The sequence below is a fragment of the Salminus brasiliensis genome, chromosome 20 (assembly GCF_030463535.1).
Source record: "Salminus brasiliensis chromosome 20, fSalBra1.hap2, whole genome shotgun sequence".
NCBI classification, from domain to species: Eukaryota; Metazoa; Chordata; class Actinopteri; order Characiformes; family Bryconidae; genus Salminus; species Salminus brasiliensis.
Window position 1 is genome coordinate 17,925,655 of NC_132897.1, and position 20,598 is coordinate 17,946,252.

Genomic DNA, 20,598 nt, shown 5'->3' on the forward strand with positions numbered 1-20,598 from the left:
GCAGAGATTTATGAAGTGTCTAAGGAGGGATGGACAACATTGACCACATTTTTACCTCATTAGCTACATTTGCAAAGGCTATGAAATACAATGATGTAAAAGAAGTGTCAGTTAATGTTCTCCTTCAAGTGCACTCAGCTGTCATATCCTGTTGCATTAGGTGCAGTTAAAAAAATGCATGGCAATGCTTCACATGTCTTTGAGAAGTAGCCTTACTTATTAGACCCAACTAAGAGATGAGAATTAGTTCACTGAAAAAATATACAAATAAAAAAGACTACACAGTTTTTACAGATTCTTTTTCGTGGGTGCAAACAGTATACCGATATAGTATACCAATCATTATATTGTCCAGCCCGAAATGCAATGGACAGCCATTAACATAATAAGAAATATCTAACTCTTACAAAAGTGTTAGTTGCTGACAGAGTGATAAATACACATCTGCACCTTTTCTCCTTTGAGGAAGACTATACGAGAGACGTCTGCGTTCCTCCTCTCCTCAAAGTCGTCCATCACCATAGCGGACATGGTGCGTGTGAAACAGCGAACCGTGGACTTGTAGGTGAGATCCCCCGTCCGGATGATGGGGATGTGCAGGACTCCATCCTTCTCCTTTACCGTATACGCCACCTTTTCAAACTGCATACTAGGGACTGAAGAGTGAAGGACATGCTTAAGGCTCACTTCACGAGAACATTTACAAGGTCTGTTGAACATTTAGAAAACAAAGGAAGGTAAATGACTGATAAAGGCACATACTGTCTTGAGTGGTGTCAGTGATATACACTGAAGCTTCATGTGGCTCAGTCAGAACAGCGCCATTAGGAGAGCTGAGGAAGACGATGAAGGACTCCTTCCCTTCGATGGTGGGGTTCTGAATGTCATCCATTATGGTCAAACTACAAGTCTAGAGAAGAGAGAGGCACTGTTTGAGTAAAAGTTTTCTTTATTACAAAATGTATTTTTGAAGACCCTCTTTAATCTGCATAGTCCAAGGCAGAGTTTTCAAATTGGTCTGTTGTGTTTTAAGCTGGAGCTCATCCTTACCAAACACACACACACTGAAACAGAAAAATGCTATTCCTACTGCAGTACAGAATTACAAGAGATTGGGAGTCCAGCAGTCTCCCAACCTTACCTTCACCTCTAGTTAACTTAACTAAGCTGTGTGTTTTTTGCATTATCATATGGACCGATGGATTGACATTCTAAATAATTTTCTACCTGATTGCCAATTACCCAACCCACACATATTCTCTCCCCCCTCCCATCACATGCAACGGCCCCGTCACTAGTGACACACGTGGCCCCACCGCCACACGCACAGCCAGCCATACCCTTTTTCCCTAACTGACGACAGTAACAGCCAGCGGCGCACTAGTGTGATGTGGGGGAGAGAGCCATCTACTCACATCTACTTAGCCATGGCTGCTTATGGCTAGCAGCGTGATTGGGATTCGAACCAGCAATCCTCTGATCACAGTGAAAGCACCTTAGTCCGCTGGACAACCCGGGGCCGGATATGGACATTTTAACGTTTACATCATACCTCTTCAGTCTTGCCAGGCCTGAACTCTACTTTCTTGGAGCTGGGGATGTAGTCCACTCCGGGTGTGGCTGAGTCCTGGTCAGCGGGGCGAGTGGCACACCACACTGACGTCACAGAGGAGAGGTCACTGCCCTGCCGCAACACCGGGATTTCAATGGTGCCTACGGTACAATAGAACCAGATAACGCATTTTAATACATTTTAATACAGATATTCTTAATGTCTCCATCATGTTCATCAAAGACATCAAGCAGAAGTGAGAACCATCTCTCAAAAACCCCACACACCTGCATCTTCACTAAAGGTGAAGGAACCGTTGCCGAGAAACACAGTGGAAGCATCGTTGGGTCCATCGATAATAACTTTGGCCACCGTTATGTCTCCCATTCGGGCGTTGTCCGAGGCATCCGATAGCACCAGCTCAAACTCTTCAGACAGCTCGTACTCGCTGTCGTCAATCAGCTTTACATCGCAGGTGGACATGCTGACCCCTGGCCCAAAAATCACCCGGTTCTCCCCGCTCATGCCTCGGCTCTTGTAGTCAGAACCAGATTCAAGGGCATAGAGGCTGCTGCCCCGTGCTGACCGGGGAACAGTGTAGCACAGGGCGGACACCGTGCTGCTGGTATCCCCTGAGAAGTAGGGACACACAGGACACAGAATTAATGTTCTGCTCAAGATTACACACGCAATAAAACACAGACAGAAGGTCTGTAGGTCTATCGAGCACCAGGTTTTTCATCTGATGTACAAAACCCATGAAAGAACACCAACCTTTTCTCTCGATGGGGGCGAAGACGAATCCTGTGCTCTCATTGACATGGTAGGTCTTCTTGTCGAACTGCAGTGTGGGCTCATCCTCTGTGTCATTGATGTTGACCTTGGCGCGGGTCACTTGTCCCAGCAGAGCATACACGGGCATACTGAGCTCCACAGTGAAACTCTCAATGTTCTCGAAGACCTGGTCATCGTTGATGACGATGGTGCACACCTTAGTGTCCTCTCGCTCATCAAACTGAACCTGCAGAAGCAGTGCAGAGCAAACCAATGTATTTAGCTTTGAAAACTGTTTTCAAAGTTTGTTAGTGAGTTTTTAGATCCTAGACAGCTAAAAATCTCATTCCCCAAACATACACACCATTACAAAGAATGGTTCTTTAAGCGATGCCCTAGAAGAACCACTTTCGGTTTCATGAAGAACCAAGTTTTAAATGTAGATGTGTAAAGGTCTAAAGACCCACCAATTAATCTATTAAAGATTCGCTCATAGCTCATTTTATCTTACCCCAAACTGTGCATTCCTAAGGAACTTGTCAACTGACAAATTATGTCATAAGTGCGTTTTAGGTCATTTTTTGGGGAACAGTAGTATTTTTATCTTCTCTGCTGGATCTGGACCTTCCTTTCAAATCTCGAGCTCTGTTCATGCTACTTGGAGAAGATTCTAGAAGTCGTTTCTAGCCGTTATTGCTGAACAACTGTGAAAGGTTATTCAGCAATATCAGTGTTCGTCATCCTCACACATCTCTATTATAAAAATGGTTCTATATGGGACCTTAAATGGTTCTTCTATGGCATCGCTCCAAGCATCCTATGTAGTACCCTTATTTTGAAGAGTGTAGTCGGTCAGCAATGGCATTAACAATAATCTTTTCAAATAATCTATAATCTTCAACTGTCCTTTGTCCTTTTAAATAATTTCAGTAAAGCCCTTCTTTAGCTTAAATCTGTAAACTTGAAGACCCAAAGCTCTACTTACTTTTGAGTAATAATAATATAACCAATACCATTCTCCGCTAATTCACAGTACCTGTCCTGCATGCTCCACATAGTCATGCTGTCCTGGACGAGAGCCCACATTGGAGGTGGAGGTGGCCGTGCCCTGCTCTGTTCGACACAGCACGATGGCATACTGGTTCAGATTCCCCGTTCTCTTCACTGTAACCGCCACAGTGCCTGCCTTCTCACTCACATTATAGCTGCACACACAACCAATCACACCTTATTAACAACACAGGCACATACAGACAATAAATAGTTGACTGGGGGGTTGTAAGACAATGTGATATGTTCTATTCAGGTGTCAGAAATCCATTTATTATTATTTATTTCCATGAGGTAATATTCCATCATGATGTCCAAATATCTCTGGACACCCCTTCTAATAAATGCATTTAGCTGCTTTAAGTTGCACGTATTGCTGACACAGATGTGCAAAGGCACACACAGCTTGTCTAGTTCTTGTAGAGAAGTATTGCTCACAGCATGTGAGTGTAGTCATATCAATTTTTGAAAATTTGTAAAAAACACCCACCTGAGATGCTCAAAGCTGATGAGTGACCACTGAATGTGGAACACATTGTCGCTGACAATATTGGGCTTGCTGTCTTTCACCAGGAACTTGAAGTTGTCCATGGTCTCCTGGGTGCCGTCCCCGTTTAAAACGTAGCGGATGAGGCCGAGGTTTACGTCAGCTGTGAGACAGAACATGGTTAAATTTTTAACAAATGTTTGACACTTTTTTACACTTATTTAAAATTATATGAAGATTCTTACTTTGTGTTTAACTTACAGGTCTACAAAGATATGTTAACAACAACTTATTTTTTTTAGCCATGTAACAGTTATTCTAACACAGACCTTATCTTAATCCCAATACCTTAAACGCATTAAACAATGACCTAAGCCTGAAAGAATCTTAGCAGTACCTTGTGTGAAGGACGTAATGGGGGTTCCTAGTTTGAGCTTGCTCTCCAGGTGGCCATGCTTGGGCTCGGCCGTGATCTCGTAAGTCAGCTGACCATCGTCTGTGTCAGGGTCGATGGTGAGGAGCTCCTTCTTGGTGATCAGGTTTGTGGCCTGGAATTCAATTTGAGCTATTCAGGTACCATAAAGGTTTCATTTTCCACACAGATTTAAGATCCACTGTAGGCTCAGTAAACATTAATCTATTCTAATGGTCCTGTTAATGATGATATAATCAGCTGCTATTAATTACTTATCACTGTGAAGCTACTATAAAAAGTTCTAAATAGATGTCTGGACCCTGGCATTAAAATCTTAATCAGTTAATACTAGCAGTTTTATACTGTGGCCATGTCCACATATGGCCAGTTGGGGGCAGTAAAGTAACATAGTCATGACATGACTACGGACCAATATGACTATAACTATCTTCTAAGAAATGTGCAAAAATACAAGCTTGGTCACCTTGTTGTCCATGTACTCCAACCACTGCAGGCCCAGGTTGGTGACAATGCGCGGCGTTCCATCATCGACAGGCAGGATGTCAATCTTAAACTTCTGAGGTGCTGCAGTGACCACCTGAAATTGCAGTTCCCCCCAAGGAAAGATTGAAAAACACAATTTACACATTGATAAAGTACAATTTAACAATACAATGAAGCTGAAGGCTTTAAAACACTGATGTAAATCACATTAAAATGAAAATCCAAACATTTCACATGTTCTGTCACAGCATCGTCTAGGTGATGGGAGTCCAAAGTGTCCTAAAAGATTTAGTGTGCTCACAGCAGGACTGTCATATTTCCACTGTATGACACTGTGAAGCAATTTTCTCCCTACAGCTCACCTAGATGCTGTTTACTCATCAGCTTTCTGACAACGCGCTGACATGGCCGGAAGGGAGGAAAACTACTGCTGAGAGACGGGCATGAGATGATGGAGTGAGTGAGAGAGTGAGGCAGTGGCATCCAGTGAAGTTTCCAAAAATGGTCAATCAGCCAAGATATGGTTGGTGCCCAAAGATAAGCTTCTTTATGAAGTTAATGCAGCTAACAAGCAATGAAAGCAGTTACTAAATGAAGTTACTAGAATGAGGTCTCCTGTTTACACAATGCTACAACCATTACATGTTAAATACGTTACCTTCGAAGCCCAAACTTCAGACCCTAAACTGTCTTTCTCATTCAACTACATCTGCACCAAGGACAAATGTTGTAAAAATAGCAGTTTTGTCATGTTATCACTTTGATACTTTGAGTAAGTAAAGTCACTAAGGTAAAGTAAGCGTTCATTTTTCAGTTAGTTCATGTTTGTTTTATGTCCTCAACAGGAAAAAACACAGGTGCACAGCACAGCTTGCTCCAGAACAGCGCATTACAGTAGAAATGTTCGGAAGTTGAGCCAGCATAAAGCTGGCCCGGCGCCACCCTCCCCAAGGAGAAAACAACACATCAGTCTGCTGGAGTAAAAGCCATCACAGCAACATCAACTAGAGCCCAACTGATTTGAAAAATCGGTGACTGTTACATAATGATTTAATATAAAGTTATATAATAATATATATTATACAAAGATTTAACATTTTGAAAGCATACCTAAGTGGTTCTTAAACAGTCCCCTCTTCCAGGCAGTTGCTAGTAACTGTGATGTTTTTAAATAGGTGGTTGCTATGGGGTTGCTAGGTAGTTGCTATGTGTTTGTGCTATAGTTGTTAGCTGGTTGGTATGACATCCGAGGGGGTTAGTATGGTGCTGCTAAGTGGCTGCTATAAAGGTGCTACAGTGTCGCTCTGAATATGCTTGCCATGTTGATAGTGTTTGTTATGGGGTTGTTAGGTAGTTGCTACGGTGCTGCCAGCTGGTTGTTATGGTGTTTATAAGTAGTGGGTAGATGATGCTATAGTGTTTACTGGGTGGTTGGTATGGTATTTTAGTTTTGATTTGGTGTTTCTTAGTACTTGCTAGGCAGTGAGTGGCTTTAGAATCCCAAGTGGTTGCTAGGGTGTTGCCAGGTGGTTGCTGTGGCAAATGCAATTATGGTGTCATTATGTGATCAAATGTACCTGTAATACGTAATAAAAGTTATGGTTAATCACTAATAATCAGAACACTGCCGTTGATACGGATAAATCTGAGGGTTGTCAGCACTGTTAGATTTTATGTAGAATATCAGTAGGGCTCTAGAGTCAACAGTGCTTTACCAACCTCTTTTCCTCCTTCCTCTATGATGAAGAACATGTTGGTGCCGTCGCTGACGGTGAAGGTGAAGCGGTCTTTCAGTGAGTTGCTGCCGTCGTGATTGTAGCTGATGCGGTTCTGATAGATGTCGTCCATGGTGAAGGTGTTGGTCTGTCTGTAGTGCTGACCGTTGCTGGTGCGCTCGATGGTGCCATGACGAGGAGCCTGGACGATGGTGAAAGTGATGGAGTCCTCCTGAGAGAGACAGAAAAAAAGAAGATAGAGAAATTCAGTTTAACTGTATTGCAGCGCAGTATGACAGACAGACTGTCACTCACTAGACCTAAAAGACTAGATGTAAGTGATCAGGTATACTGAATACTCCAGTACAGACAGTGCAGTGATAGTCTGAAAGGGACCTGAGTATCTGCAGATTGGAGGTGTGGGCATGCCAAAAGGTGGGCGTGTAAAAAGGTTATTCATTATATATATATCACAATATTTTGACACACAAATAGAATAAACTAGTTTTGCCAGATTTTAAAGACTGATATTAAAAACGGCTATTATTACAATGATTCAGAAATTCACATTTTTAATCCAAAATGTACTGCACTTTTAACTGCAGCCGCACGTTTTAGCACATCCAGCATCTATCAGCGCAGGGCTGAAGCCTGATGGGCTGTTAAATTAAATGCTAAATCTCAAGAGTCTCAAGAGGCGTGAGCAAAGATGTACAAATGCTGTCACAGACATAACTGAAATAATAATTAATAAATAAATTAAATAATGAATTTATTAAACAATGTCTTTAATGTACCTAAAGTAATTAATGATTAAAATGTAATTGAGGGTAACATAGGGCCCATTTACACCTATCCACTTCATGTGACTGGTATCTGGATTGTATCCTAAGAATATTTTATCCACATGTATTTAGACTGAGTAGTCAAATGCATCTCTGATTAAGCAGATGGAAATCTGATTACTGTGTGGAACAGAATGTGCAAATCAGTTTGTTGCTCTGCAGTTATTCATGGTGTTTTAGTTATACTAGGAGGAGGTTCCACACAGCTATAACATGAGGCTGAAATTTGTATTTGGTGTAAATGACTCATGGCTGCGTTTACACTTGCATTTCTAAGTGTCTCAGCCTTATCCAGATAAAATCCTGACACTCAAGACAAATGAGGTGACCAGGCGTTAATGGGCTAATTGCTTCCTGAGCTCAAAAAAAGTAGCAAAAGAAGCAAAAACAAGTAAAAATGTAGTAAATTCACAGTAAAAAAGTAAAAAAGTATAAATCCACACCAATCTTAAGGTATGTCTGAAGGTCTGCATGAGCTTGAAAGTGAAGCCAAGACCTGACCTGCTCCCAAGAGACTTGACCTGATGGTCACACTATACTACGCCTAATTAATGTCCTGACAAAATCCCCATTTCATGGTTGCTTAGGTTACCTCTGTGTCTGCATCCACAGCCTTCAGCTCAAACTCTGTGATGGTCTTCCTCACCCCCTCCTGCACCCGCATCCCCGGCACTTGCAGCACCGGCAGAGAGTCATCCACCGGCCGGATGCTGATGTAGAAAGTCTGGGAGATCTGCAACACACACCATCAATCAGCTACACATTAACGTAATAGTAAGCGACTTTATTAAGTGAGTTAAACGTCCATCTTTAACTCTGCTTCATTTACTACATCTTCTCTTATACTTGAATAACTTCACAACCATTTCAGTTATCAGTCCAATTCAAACCCAAATTAAGCCAGACAAGCTGAGCCTCCTGACTGTATGTGTGACGGTGTGTCTGTCTACAGTACATGTTTGCAATACTTCTGTTTTTGGTTGTTTATGTGCTTACGTACACACACCGAACAGCCATTATATTAAAACCATCTGTCTAATATTGTGTAGGTCACACCTGCTTCCAAAACAGATCTGACTTATGGAGGCAGGAACTCCACAAGACCCCTAAAGGTGTCCTGTGCTATCTGGCACTGAGATGTTAGCAGAAGGTCATTTGAGTTCTGTGAAGTGGGGCCTCCATCAGTAAGCTTTGGGCACCAATGACCACTTTTCTGACCCAGTTGTTTAGCCATCGCAGTTTGGCTCTTGTCAAAGTCTTCCAGATTACTATGCTTGGCCATTTTTCCTGCTTCTGACACATCGACTTCAAGAACTTAAAGAACCACAACTTCACCCCATTGGAACCAGATAAATCAAGGTTATTCACTTCACCTGTTGGCTGATCATATTTTTAAAATATATATTTTCCTTACCATCTTTATAAATGTGTTCTTATAGTATTACTAATGTTGTTAATGTTTGGCTACATGCCTCCTCTCTTTAATAACAAAATCCTTCCGGTCAGGTAAGGATTACACCTGTCTCATCAGATTGTTCCTGTCCATTTAAACTCAGCCATTATTATACTCAGTTCAGCTAGAGTTCATGAGCGCCTATTTTGGCAGGTCACCTGCCGTTCCAAATAGAGCACTGACATTTGAGTGTCTGGACATTTTGCTGGTCAGTCAAAGTGTCCCAGTGTTTCGTACTGCCTGTTGAATCAGTCACACACTGACTTGGACCTTTGCTTCTGCAAAGTGGGTACACAAACTCTCTGAAGAGACCAGTATCAGGACTGAAACTGTTATGAAGGCAAAGGGGTTGCGTAACTAAGCATTAGAGAAGAAATGATGCATGCGCCTAATAACGATAATAACTATGTATGAAGTCCTGTTTGTACATAAAGCAGCTCAGAGTGCATCTTAACCTCCGTTCCACTGCTCTGTTCTCTTCCCACACATCCTTGCAATAACGCATGCAGTCATATTTTGAAATTCAGATGCCCGTTCAGAAATACCTCTGCATCACTCTAAGAATTTTGCTAATGTACTTCACACTCCATCAACAGTAAGTTCTCATTCAGGTATGACAGGCTTTTCAAAAAACACTAACCCTCTCTGAATACTCAGTGTTTTGGGTTGTGATGTGGAGATTGTTTAATTTTCTAAAACTTCAGCTATTAATATAATGAATAAGACTGGAGAGACATAAGAGGAAATTTAATTCAAAATCTTTTGGATGGCTTGTGCTTTAAATAATAAGACTTTTTATTCAGTAACTACTATACCTGATTCAATATCTACTTTAAATAAATTAGTACCTGCTATAATTATTCTGTATCTACTAGAAATGATCCAGTAACTGCTAGAGTTGATTAGAATCGACTGTTAACGATTCTGTAAATGTTATAACTATTAAAATGATAACTATTTACTACAAATGGATTAGTATCTATAAATAGTTCAGTAACTGATGTGAATGATTCAGTATGAACTATAAATGATTTACTAGCTGCTAAAACTGATTCAGTATCTACTATAAATGATTCAGTATCACCTATAAATGATTTAGTAACTGATATAAGTGATATATAAATGATCCAGTATCTAGTTGAAATGATTCAGTCTCTACAATAAATGATGCAGTAACAATTATAAATTATTCTGCAACTGCTAGTGTTGATCCCAATCTACTTTAGGTGAATCTGTAACGATTATAAATGATTCAGTATCATTACAAATGATTCAGTATTTACTACGAAGGAATTAGTATCTGCTCTAATTGGTTCAGTAACTGATATGAATGATTCTGTATCAGCTACAAATAATTTAGTAGCTGCTGCAACTGATTCAGTATCTACTATAAATGATTCAGTAACTCCTAGACATGATCAGTATCTACTATAAATGATGCAGTAACTGATTCAGTATCTATTATAAATGATTTAGTATCTAAAATAAATGATTGAGTAACTGTTACAAATGATTCAGCAACTGCTATAAATGATCCAGTATCTGCTGTAAATTATTCAGTATCTACAAATTAATTATTTACTGAATCAGGAACCCAGTACAGAGATTTGAATCGTGGGATGAGTGTATCGCTATACCCCCACTTAAAGGTAAATTGTGTATGCTGCTCAAAACTTTTTTTTCCCCATTTAAATGCAAATGAAAGAAAACAATTGAGAAACAAACAAGTGTCTCACAAATAAGCAAATTACACAGCCGTGCCCAAAAAAGGGAAAATTGAGTTTCTAATTTAATTCATTTATCTAACTCGTTTAGAATCTGTCTGCATGGGATCAAAAGCTCTAATTGGTTGTGCCGATTCTGTGTCCTACAGACCTTTATGATGCTTTAGTTATCTTTCTCTTTCTCTCTGAAGAGGCACTTACTTGTGTAGAGGGGAGTTTTCCACTTGAGTGGTCTACGCTTTCTGTGCATTGTGTGATAACTTCAATGCCCTGCTGTGTTAATCTTTCAATAGCTTGTTGGCCAGTTTGTATGTGTTTATTCAAGCAAGTCTAGCGCTCATTAGCATGTGTGCGTGCTTGTATGTGTGTGTGTGTGTGTGTGTGTGTGTGCGTTTGTGTGAGAAAGTGTTTACCTCGTTAGCTCCATCTGACACTGTAAAGGAGAAGTCGTCATTATGTTTCTCCTCTTCACTGGTGTGGACGTACTGGACATTGCGGGAGGCCAGGTCAGCCTGAGTGAATGTGCTGATGCGCTTGCCTAAAACGTTAGAATAGACATGATTTTAATGATAATAAAATAGCATAGAAGCGTTTTCTTTGTTTGTCATTTTTCTGCATATTTCAGTCCAATGTCTACTTATGTGTTAGTGTTTGTACCTGGATTGGTGGAAAGTTCTAGATGGCCCAGCTCGGTCTGCTTGGTGATGCGGTAGACAAGTTCGCCAGGTTCACTGTCCTGGTCAGTGGCGGACAGCTGAAGAGTGGTGATCTTCTTTACTGAGTTTTCGTCCAGCACTAAACCCTTATTCATCACGACTGAAGGGGGGAGCTTATCCTCTGAGGCAAAGCGACACAATTACACTGTTACTTTTTATTCCAGTGCTGACGGTACTGACTAAGACATGGCAATTATAGATCCAAGATTAAGTATTTATTTTTTTTAAATAAGTAAAAAATTGGCATACAATAATATATATATATATATATATATATATATATATTATTTTTTTCCTTTTTTTCTCAACAACAATAACAATGCTACTACAAATAACTATAACTATAATAAAACTATATCATAAACTATATTATAAAGTAAAGGTAAAGGTAACTTTTTTTTATTACATCAAAATATTGTGTTTAATTACATTCTATGATCCACCACTGCTGTTCCCGAAAAGAAGGCCTACCTACCTAGAACACTGATGAAGAATGACTCATCAATCAGTTTGTTACCCTCCGGATCTTCAAGGTCAAACTTGAAGGAGAAACTGCCTCCACTCTCTCCTTTTTCATGGAAGTACTCCAGAAATCCTGTTACAGTAAAGATAAAACTCTGTTATAGGACCCTGGAGAAATCTGTATTCAGACATACTGATGGAAAAAATGCCACACGTCAAGCCATCAGATTATATTCTCCTGGAGTTTCATTTCTAGTGAAAAGCCTCACTGGATTTCCAAAGGACTGAGCACACTTTCAAACACTTCGCTGGTTTCCATGACACCCTGAGAAAGTGAGGGAGGAACCTTTGTTGATGTCCTCTTGAGTGAAGCTCTTGACTGGTCCTCTGGCAGAGAGTTGGACTTTGCTTCTGTCCTTGGTCAGCTGCAGTATGCCCACGCTCACGTCCTTGGTCAGGGTGAACTTCAGTTTCAAGTTTTCTGAGTCAATATCGGTCCCTTTCAGTTGTTGCTCTGTGATTTTAGATGAGGAACCTGGTGCAGACAAGCGTGAGGTGGTTTGCACAGAAATACGAACAGAGAGATACATTATGCACAACAAATATGACCAAAAATTGATCTATTCCCATAGTGCAATCTCAGAGAAATGCCTTTGACATTTATATTATCAATATATATGTCCTGACCTGCTGCCAGCTGAAGGCCTCTGTTGATGGTGACTCTGGGCCCTTCGCTCTTTTTCACGTCCATGCTGAACTCAAGGCGGCCTGTCTCAGTGTGTACTCCGTCCGTCACAGAGAAACGAATCTCATCGGTCACAGAGCCTTGTCCATCCGGGGTGTACACCAGCAACTCGTCTAGAATATCCTGGTAAGTGAAGGTGGAACCCTGAAGGAGGATCTTGCCGTTCTCCAGCGGTTGAGAGTAGAACTGTCGCCTGCGTAGCTTGCCTGTGAATACGGTGGGGGAGAGTGTTAAACAGCATTTTCACTTAAAAAGTTCAAACTGGCTTTAAAGGGTAAACAGTTTTAAAGTTACACTGGAGCTACAAGGCTAATATAGCTAATAGCTTGTGCAAAATGTATGCCTACATTATCATATAATATCAATTAGACTTGCTTATACAGTTTCTCACACATTATTGTCCAGAAACATATAAAAGTATGTGGACGCTGTCAGAAATACCAGGAGCCACGTTCCTCAACTCAGCACAAACCCCCAACGAACTATGACAAACTCACGCATTGCTCCCTTACACACTTTTCAATAAAGCCAGCATTTGACCTCTACTAGCTGCGAGGTTGCAGTGCGGACAGCGTTTCTGCCCCGTGTTATTTTGAGGCTATTTCAGCTCTATCAGGTCCCTCTATACAGCAGTTCCTCAGCGCCATAATAGTTCATAATACTGACTCTTAATAAAACAGTAAGAAAGCCGCCATGAAGCCCCCCTGACATGCTGCCATAAAAGCAAAGTCAATAGAGCCCTGTGGGCTGTGGCCTTTCCCTGCCAATGCAGTCAACCTCAGAGGCCCTGGTCTGCTAAATGGCATGGCATACAATGAAAGCACCATAAGTCAGCCTCAAAGAAGCTGGACACAAAGCTCGAAGAGATGGATACATAGAGGGAGATCGGAGGTAGGGAGGGAGAGAGGGGCTTTAAGACTTCTTAATTAGATGCATAAAACTAGCTTTAAAGTTTAATAAGGTCAAGCGATGAAGGTGAAGGTGACACTGCTTTTTTAAAAAACGAATTATATATATAATGACATATACTCATAAAATTCAAGAGTTCATGTATACTTCATTTAAACCTCACAAAAAAGTAACTTCCCTAATTTAGCAGCTAAATTAGTCCTTAAGCTAAAGGACTAATGATGCTAATAAACAGTGTTTTTTCTTTTTTTACAGATAAGTGTTATTCTGTGTTCAAATCTGGTGCATAAGCTTCAGTTACTCATTATCTGCATTAGCATTGTAGCCTTTTAATAGGGTTTAATGGCTTTAATATTCAGGGAGCACAAAGCGGCGACAGACAATCCTCACTCAAACCTCTAGCTCTAAAAAAACCTGGCAAACACTGCACTCACAGACTCATAAATGTTTGTTCAGTGTGATGTCACCTTCTCATCAGGGTCACAAATTCTCATCTCTCAACCCTCCCCAGCACCCAAAAATGGACATATGCATCATTCATCAATCCAAGACCAAGAGAACAAAGAAAAAAACAAACCGTAGGATGGTTTTTTGATGACAGTGAGCACAATCTCGTTCTCTGGTGTGTCCAGATCTAACACGCTGAGGGAGGAATTGGTGATGACCACGCCTGTGTTCTCCTCCACGTGGATGCTGCTCACAGAGATAACTGGAACTTTGTCTTCTTTAGTTTGCTGAAAGGTCAGTACAAGACATGCTGCATTAGAACTTATCAACAACTCCAAGAGACATCTTCCACCCTCCTGCCTTTAGCAACATCAGACTTTAGAGAGAGCAGTCTAGCATCCATCAAACAGAAAAACAAAGCCACATTAAAGGTCAAAAGTCTGGAAGCAGACTTCGATTTGATTATGAAGTAAAATCTTTTAACTCCTTAAACACTGTATGTAGGCCTGCACTTCAGTTCTTCACCCTCATAACTGCATTATTCCAATCAGTTTCAAACACCCTAAAATAGGACCCTGTGGGACTCCATAAAAAACTGTTACATAATAATTCATTTTAATTAGGATTAATTACAAAATGAAAAATCTAGGGTTTTAAGTGTTAAAGTCAATTTGAAAATACTACCAAAATGGTTTTAAGCTGGATTTCTCTTTGACAGAAAAGAGAAATTAGATAATTGCCGCTTGCTCACCAAGTGCTTCACAGAAATATACCAAACCTCATTGGATTTGTCCTGTGTACACTTAACTCCTAAGTGCCCTGGATGCTCAGGATGTTGAGGTCGTTAACGAGTTGTAATAAGAAAATTGCTACATGCATACAGTCCTGCACATTGAACAGACTTTGCATGAAAATAAGTCAACCTCTACTTGCACTAATATATAGGAGCACTAAAAAAAGAAACATACCAAAGAAACTTACCCACCACAAAGTTTTCTGTTTTGAAAGGGGGTATTTTTTTAGAGATGTTGCCAAGCTTGCACCACACTGCAAGATAGCATGAAGCAAAACTTGTATTTTGACTAATTAACAACCTTGTAATTTAGAGGATCCAGTGTCCATATCAAGCTTGGAACATTTCTGTTTGGTTATTTCTGAAGTGGTGACCAACCACAAAACAGTTTTTTATTGGATGAAGAAATTAAGACTATCTGTATTAGCATTAGAGACAAATGATGATATAGGTTTAAAACACTGCTAGAGTGATTATATCCATGTGGCAGCCATAGTTTGTCTGGGTACTTTTTCTCTTCCTTTTCTCTGTCCTTTATCCCTTGAAATAAAAAATAGTTCATAAGTTCTATCTAAACTTTTAGCCTGTAGCATACCTGGATGTCTATGGTGACATCAAAAGCTTCCGTCTGGCTGGAGCCATCGCTAATGTAGAAGCTAAAGACATCCTGGTGGACGTTGACCTGATGGACGTTCTGGACGTAGAATATGTGGTCTAGGGTGAGGTCTTCCATTGTGAATGGGACATCTGGGCTGATCACCCGAGCTCCGCCCATTGAGCCAACTATGGGGAAAAGAAAGAATGCAGGCTGACGAAAGTCATCAAGGCATATTAATATTCTGTCCTTATACAAAGCAACGAAAGGATGGAAACCAAATAGAGGAATAATTAACGCCTGTGATTCCACAAACAGATAAGACGACAAACACCTGTCAGATCTTAGATATGATCAGCAAATTGGGATTCAAAGGAACGACAACAACAACAACAACACAAGCAACAGAAAAAGAAAGCCAGAACAGATGTGTGTTTTAACTCTGGAAAATCAAACAGACGGCACTGCCTCAGTGCCTAAAAAATGGAAAAAATGAGCTTCCTGTTTGGCTCACTTCATTTCGCTTCCTATTCAGTACCCACGCTCCAATACACTTTACTTCTTCTCGCTTTACACTTTAGTTTTTCTCATCTTCAGCCCCCAGACAGGAGAATGACCAAGCCTCGAATACATGCACCATTATTGATTTCCAGGCTCTGTGTTATGGAAAGGTTTTCAAACAGTAGAGAAGGAACGGGCCCAAACAATCTAAAAGAGACATTCTGTAGAAATGTCACCTCAAAATAACAGCTTGAAAATCATGCTGATGCTCCACTGACTGGTAATAGGGAGAATGGTGTCTCTATCATTGCCACGCTGGGCTGGAATGCTGCTACTAACTTTGGTGGAGCTGCAAGAGACCTCACACCAGAACTGTGCAGCACTGCATAACCCAAATAATAACTGTGCAATATTACCATGTCAGTCCACATACTTCTTCAGCTTGTCAACCAATGTAGTGTACAGCTGTCCATAATGGGAGGCTTAAAGTGCAGTTTGTATTTACAGCAGTGGAATAAAAGTGAATTACCCTCTGCAACTGTAGGGACGTGGAGTCTAGCACTGCAGGTTTTGTCTTTAGGATCAAAGTTCTTGTCTGTAGAACTCACCTTGTTTTGTGTTCTCTATAAAGCCATATTTTGGAGGGCTGATCAGCCACACCAGCAGATCCTTTTTGGGCGTGTCTGGGTCAGAAGCAATGATGTGATTGGCTGACAGCTGGACCCTGCCTCCCTCTTGGACCTGGCAACCCAGAAAAGCACCAAATTGGGGAATATATCTAGTAGAGGTACAACCTGTCTGCCTTGTCTGTCTTGATTAACTTCATTAATGTGATTCAACGCATCACAAAACCTTAATCTATATTAGATCATTTGGGTAAAAATAATAAATTAAATATAATTATTAAAAAATGTGACAATACTGTTACCACTATAGTGTGAGGTAAACAAAATAAAACACAGCATCTTTCTTTTCCACAATAATCCAAAAAAAAGGCCTGAAACTTTGAGGTCAAATATCATATATTGTTGGCTTTTCACATGTAAATAAGTACAGATTTCTGCACATTGTAATGCACAAATACTGTTTGCTTGCTGAGTTTGACAAATTGAAAAAAATAAACGTATAATCTAGACATTAAATTATAATACAGAATAACTAGACATAAGAATAACAATGACATAAACTAGACATATAGAAAAACTATGACATAAAATAACTAGAATTTATGCTCGAAACTTTGCAGAGTATGACATATTTCAGATTGCTTATTTACTCATTTTCATGTCATTTGAGCAGGAATGTTGACTTTTTCAACTCAATGTAAAAGCAGCTGGAGGAGGAGATGGAAATGGTTGGGTGGAGAGGAGAGAACGCTAACCTTGATGCCACTGTGGACAGTGACCACAGGTGGCTGTCTGTGCACAGAGGTGATGGTAATGGTGCACATCTGGTTTTCCAGGCGATTGTTCTCGCCATCATAGACGATGAAGTGGAAGATATCGGTAACTGGCTGGTTTCCAGTTTCAAATGAGGTGATATACCTGTTTTCAACCCATGTGCATCATCAAACACGTTAAATCTTGCAAACAGCTGTAATCGTTCTTAAACATTTACAAACATTTATTAGAACCTACTGATAAGAGCTCTAATACATAAACAATAGCTTTGATATAGATGCTACATTCTACACATAAAACAAAAAATAAATAAATGTCAAACAGACTCAACAGTATCAAGGTAGCAGTCATTTAAGCATGTTCATAGTAGTGATGTAATTCAAATAGCTGTCCTGCAACTGAAAGAGCTTAAAAAGCCTCCCTCGAACGATACAAAAACCATTAAACAAATGTTTCATGCGTAGGCAAAAAGCTGTCCTGCAGGGGGACAAGCAAGATTAATACTGCCAAAATGGATCCTGCCCCAGAAATATGCACTCTGCACTGAGACCAATATGCAGCTCAGCATGGGAATCAACAGAGCGCATTGATATCTGTTTTTTCACTCAAACACCTCTCAGCAAGCTTTAGCATCACAGGAGAAAAGCTTAGTCCAATTACAAGGGCTAATGTGCTAATTCAATTCAACGTCTCCCCAAGCAGTGCAATTAAATAAACACTGAAAAGCTCATCTGACGCTGGTAGATATTAGCAGTAGATGGCTAATTCATAACATATTCTATTGTTTTAAGATTTCTATAAACAAACCAAGCCCTCCAAATCACCAAGCTTGCTTCTAGCAGCCATCACTGGTTTGGTGATGTGGTAAAAGTGTATTGTAAAACCTTGTATCTCCAAAGGAGAAAACCTTCATAACTTTTAATGAAAGTCAATGTAAAACGATTTTACTATAAATAATTCTGAAGCATTTCCGTTGGTCCACTCATCATGACGTTTTGACACAATGTAAATAATCAAATTATCAACCAAATGATCTCAAATTACTATCAAAAATGACAAAAATAGAGATACAAGGTTTTTGCCTGTCAGCATTGATATGTCAGTGTACAAGTAAAAGCAGTGAATGCCAAGAGCCTGATAGAGAATTTATACAGCTTTCAGTTCCGGGGTTAAGGTTCATTTACAGTACTGTTTAAGATGACGGCTGTACCGAATTTTTTGCTGGTTGATGTCCTCCATAGTGAAGGTGGAGTACTCGTTCAGTTCTTCATGGTCTGATTCAGAGTTGGTCTTGGTAATGATTCCATACATGGGCACTGACACCAGCTGGATACGAATCTTATTGTCAGAGGAATTATTGTCCTGGAGATATGATCAGAAAAACAGAATTAGTTAATTTATATAGACTGGATGGCAACACTATACACACTGAAGCTACACTTCATGACATCGGGCCTTTTGTGTGTTTTTGTAAATCCCAAAGATTTTTCTAAATCACTGAATCATTCAGTAGCTAAGATGCAACATAAGCCACCCAGATCAGTTTAATGTGAAATGGTTTATGGAAGAGACTCCTTACCGACTCTTTACAGTAATAGTGAATTGAACCAGGGATCACAATGTCCACAATGCAAACATAGCCATTCTCTTAATAAACTAAAACAAAAAAGTAAGTAAATAAATAAATAAATAATAAAAACTTCCCGTCTTTTTTTTTTACGTTTTATATGGCATGTTGATGATAATATGAAATGATTGTTTGTAAGATCGAAGAAAGTTCATAAACCATCGTAAAACAATGCCTTGAATATGCGGCATTAAGCAGCATATTCGTAACTATTTCATGTATGAACTTTCTATAATGTAACTTTATTTAAACTTTATACATCTAGTTCCATTCTTCAGCATTCTCTAACATCTCCAACATCTCCAGTTCTGACACAGTTTCTCTTGCATTTTACACCAAACCATTCTGAATGAATCTAAAACCATTTCATTATGCTGAAATGTAGAAAACTACAGTACTCCTCTAGTAAACATATAACTTAGACTTTCCACTTAAATGTGACCTAAATGAGCTACTCAAAACAAGTCGTTTACAGTGTAACAAAAAAACCCTGCAAAGCCATTTACTAAACCAAACCGAAAAATAACCCAAAAAGCATAATAACCAACAATGCAAACTGTATAAAGTTTAATGCAGTACAATGTATGTCTTGTGATCAACAAATCACATTGTCTCACCACATAAGCCAGATGTGAGCGTCTAATGACAGTGCTGCTCTTTTCTGCCACCTCCATCGACAGCAGGGCCTCGGGGTCACGCCTGGGGCCGTCTCCTCTGACCCCTGAAACGATCACCTGCACCGTTGTGGAGGTCATGGACATCCCATCTGTCACTGAGAAGATCATGGTGTCCTCCTCTGTGTTGAGGCTGGTGTGCTCGTACTGAAGGACATTCCTGGTGAGGTCACTGAAGGTAAACGTATCACCTGATGGAAAGATTTACACCACAAAGACATGGTTTTAGTGGCCACAATGAATGGAATGGTATTCATGAAGATCAGTGTGAAAAATCTCACCTACACAATTTTTCCCATACCCCAAAATATGGCTGACCCACCAAGCCATGCCTCATGTCTGACATCACCCAGACACTGAAGCTTAAAGTGCCTTTTTAAGGACGTAAACAGCAGAACACTCAAGAGAAACTACACATGATGAGAAAGGAGGATTCAGACACACAGCATGTGCTGGCTGATAAACAACATTTAGGGTAAGGGGAAAATCACTATACTACACATACACCATATATTATTGGTGCTTCTGTGGACCTACCATTAACCATCTGCATCTGAGTGCCAAAGTCCACCCTCAGGAGAGTCCCATGCACTGGGCCCTCCACCAGCTCAAACTCCAGTTCATCCGGGGCTGTGTCAGCATCTGTCACGGCTAATTGCTGACCACCTAAAGCAGATGGAGAGTTATATGATGCATTATCTAACCTTAGAATAAAAGTTTGGCCGTTTAGTGCCTATGTAACCTTTTAGAAACTCTGCAGATAGGGAGAACGACTGATAATAGTACCACAAATATTAGCAATAACTTATAAAATAGTAAAATAAAATAGTTTGAAAGTAAATGATAATTTAGTTAACTCTAAATCAGACTCATTGATTAACACACAGCTGAGTGTTTGCAAGTATTAAGGGATTAGTAAGTAGCTGTAAACAAGACTGGGCCTCATTCACCAATTTTTAAGAATTTTCTTCAATTAGTTCTTGAGCAAAGTCCTGACAAAAAAAAGTCCTAACCCTTTAAAGCAAAGAATTGTTCACAACTATGCTCTAATAATGATGGATCCTATTGTCCCAGTAAACTGAACAAATCCCATATAAAAAAACATTGGTGAATGTCAGGATCCTTGTGAAAACTGCATAAGTGTGTTTTAAGAGTAAAAATTCTCCTTAAGGACGATTGGTGAGTCACAATGTTCTTGATTTAGTTGAAG

The 20,598-nt window shown here is 40.0% G+C and overlaps 1 protein-coding gene across 1 annotated transcript in view; it reads right to left on the minus strand.

The window, feature by feature from the left end:
* Positions 1 to 20,598, minus strand: part of fras1 (Fraser extracellular matrix complex subunit 1) — a 171,636-nt gene that overhangs the window by 11,383 nt on the left and 139,655 nt on the right. The window contains exons 37-59 of the mRNA XM_072664529.1: positions 19,926 to 20,054; positions 19,332 to 19,579; positions 18,298 to 18,449; positions 17,069 to 17,231; positions 16,296 to 16,428; positions 15,187 to 15,374; positions 13,929 to 14,085; positions 12,385 to 12,648; positions 12,044 to 12,232; positions 11,711 to 11,830; positions 11,177 to 11,356; positions 10,933 to 11,057; positions 7,935 to 8,075; positions 6,502 to 6,729; positions 4,763 to 4,876; positions 4,261 to 4,411; positions 3,867 to 4,026; positions 3,363 to 3,531; positions 2,327 to 2,573; positions 1,840 to 2,184; positions 1,553 to 1,713; positions 763 to 910; positions 451 to 656 (exon numbers count right to left, since the gene is read on the minus strand). Coding sequence (XP_072520630.1) covers positions 451 to 656; positions 763 to 910; positions 1,553 to 1,713; positions 1,840 to 2,184; positions 2,327 to 2,573; positions 3,363 to 3,531; positions 3,867 to 4,026; positions 4,261 to 4,411; positions 4,763 to 4,876; positions 6,502 to 6,729; positions 7,935 to 8,075; positions 10,933 to 11,057; positions 11,177 to 11,356; positions 11,711 to 11,830; positions 12,044 to 12,232; positions 12,385 to 12,648; positions 13,929 to 14,085; positions 15,187 to 15,374; positions 16,296 to 16,428; positions 17,069 to 17,231; positions 18,298 to 18,449; positions 19,332 to 19,579; positions 19,926 to 20,054 — 4,118 coding nt within the window. The remainder of the gene's footprint in view (positions 1 to 450; positions 657 to 762; positions 911 to 1,552; positions 1,714 to 1,839; positions 2,185 to 2,326; positions 2,574 to 3,362; positions 3,532 to 3,866; positions 4,027 to 4,260; positions 4,412 to 4,762; positions 4,877 to 6,501; positions 6,730 to 7,934; positions 8,076 to 10,932; positions 11,058 to 11,176; positions 11,357 to 11,710; positions 11,831 to 12,043; positions 12,233 to 12,384; positions 12,649 to 13,928; positions 14,086 to 15,186; positions 15,375 to 16,295; positions 16,429 to 17,068; positions 17,232 to 18,297; positions 18,450 to 19,331; positions 19,580 to 19,925; positions 20,055 to 20,598) is intronic.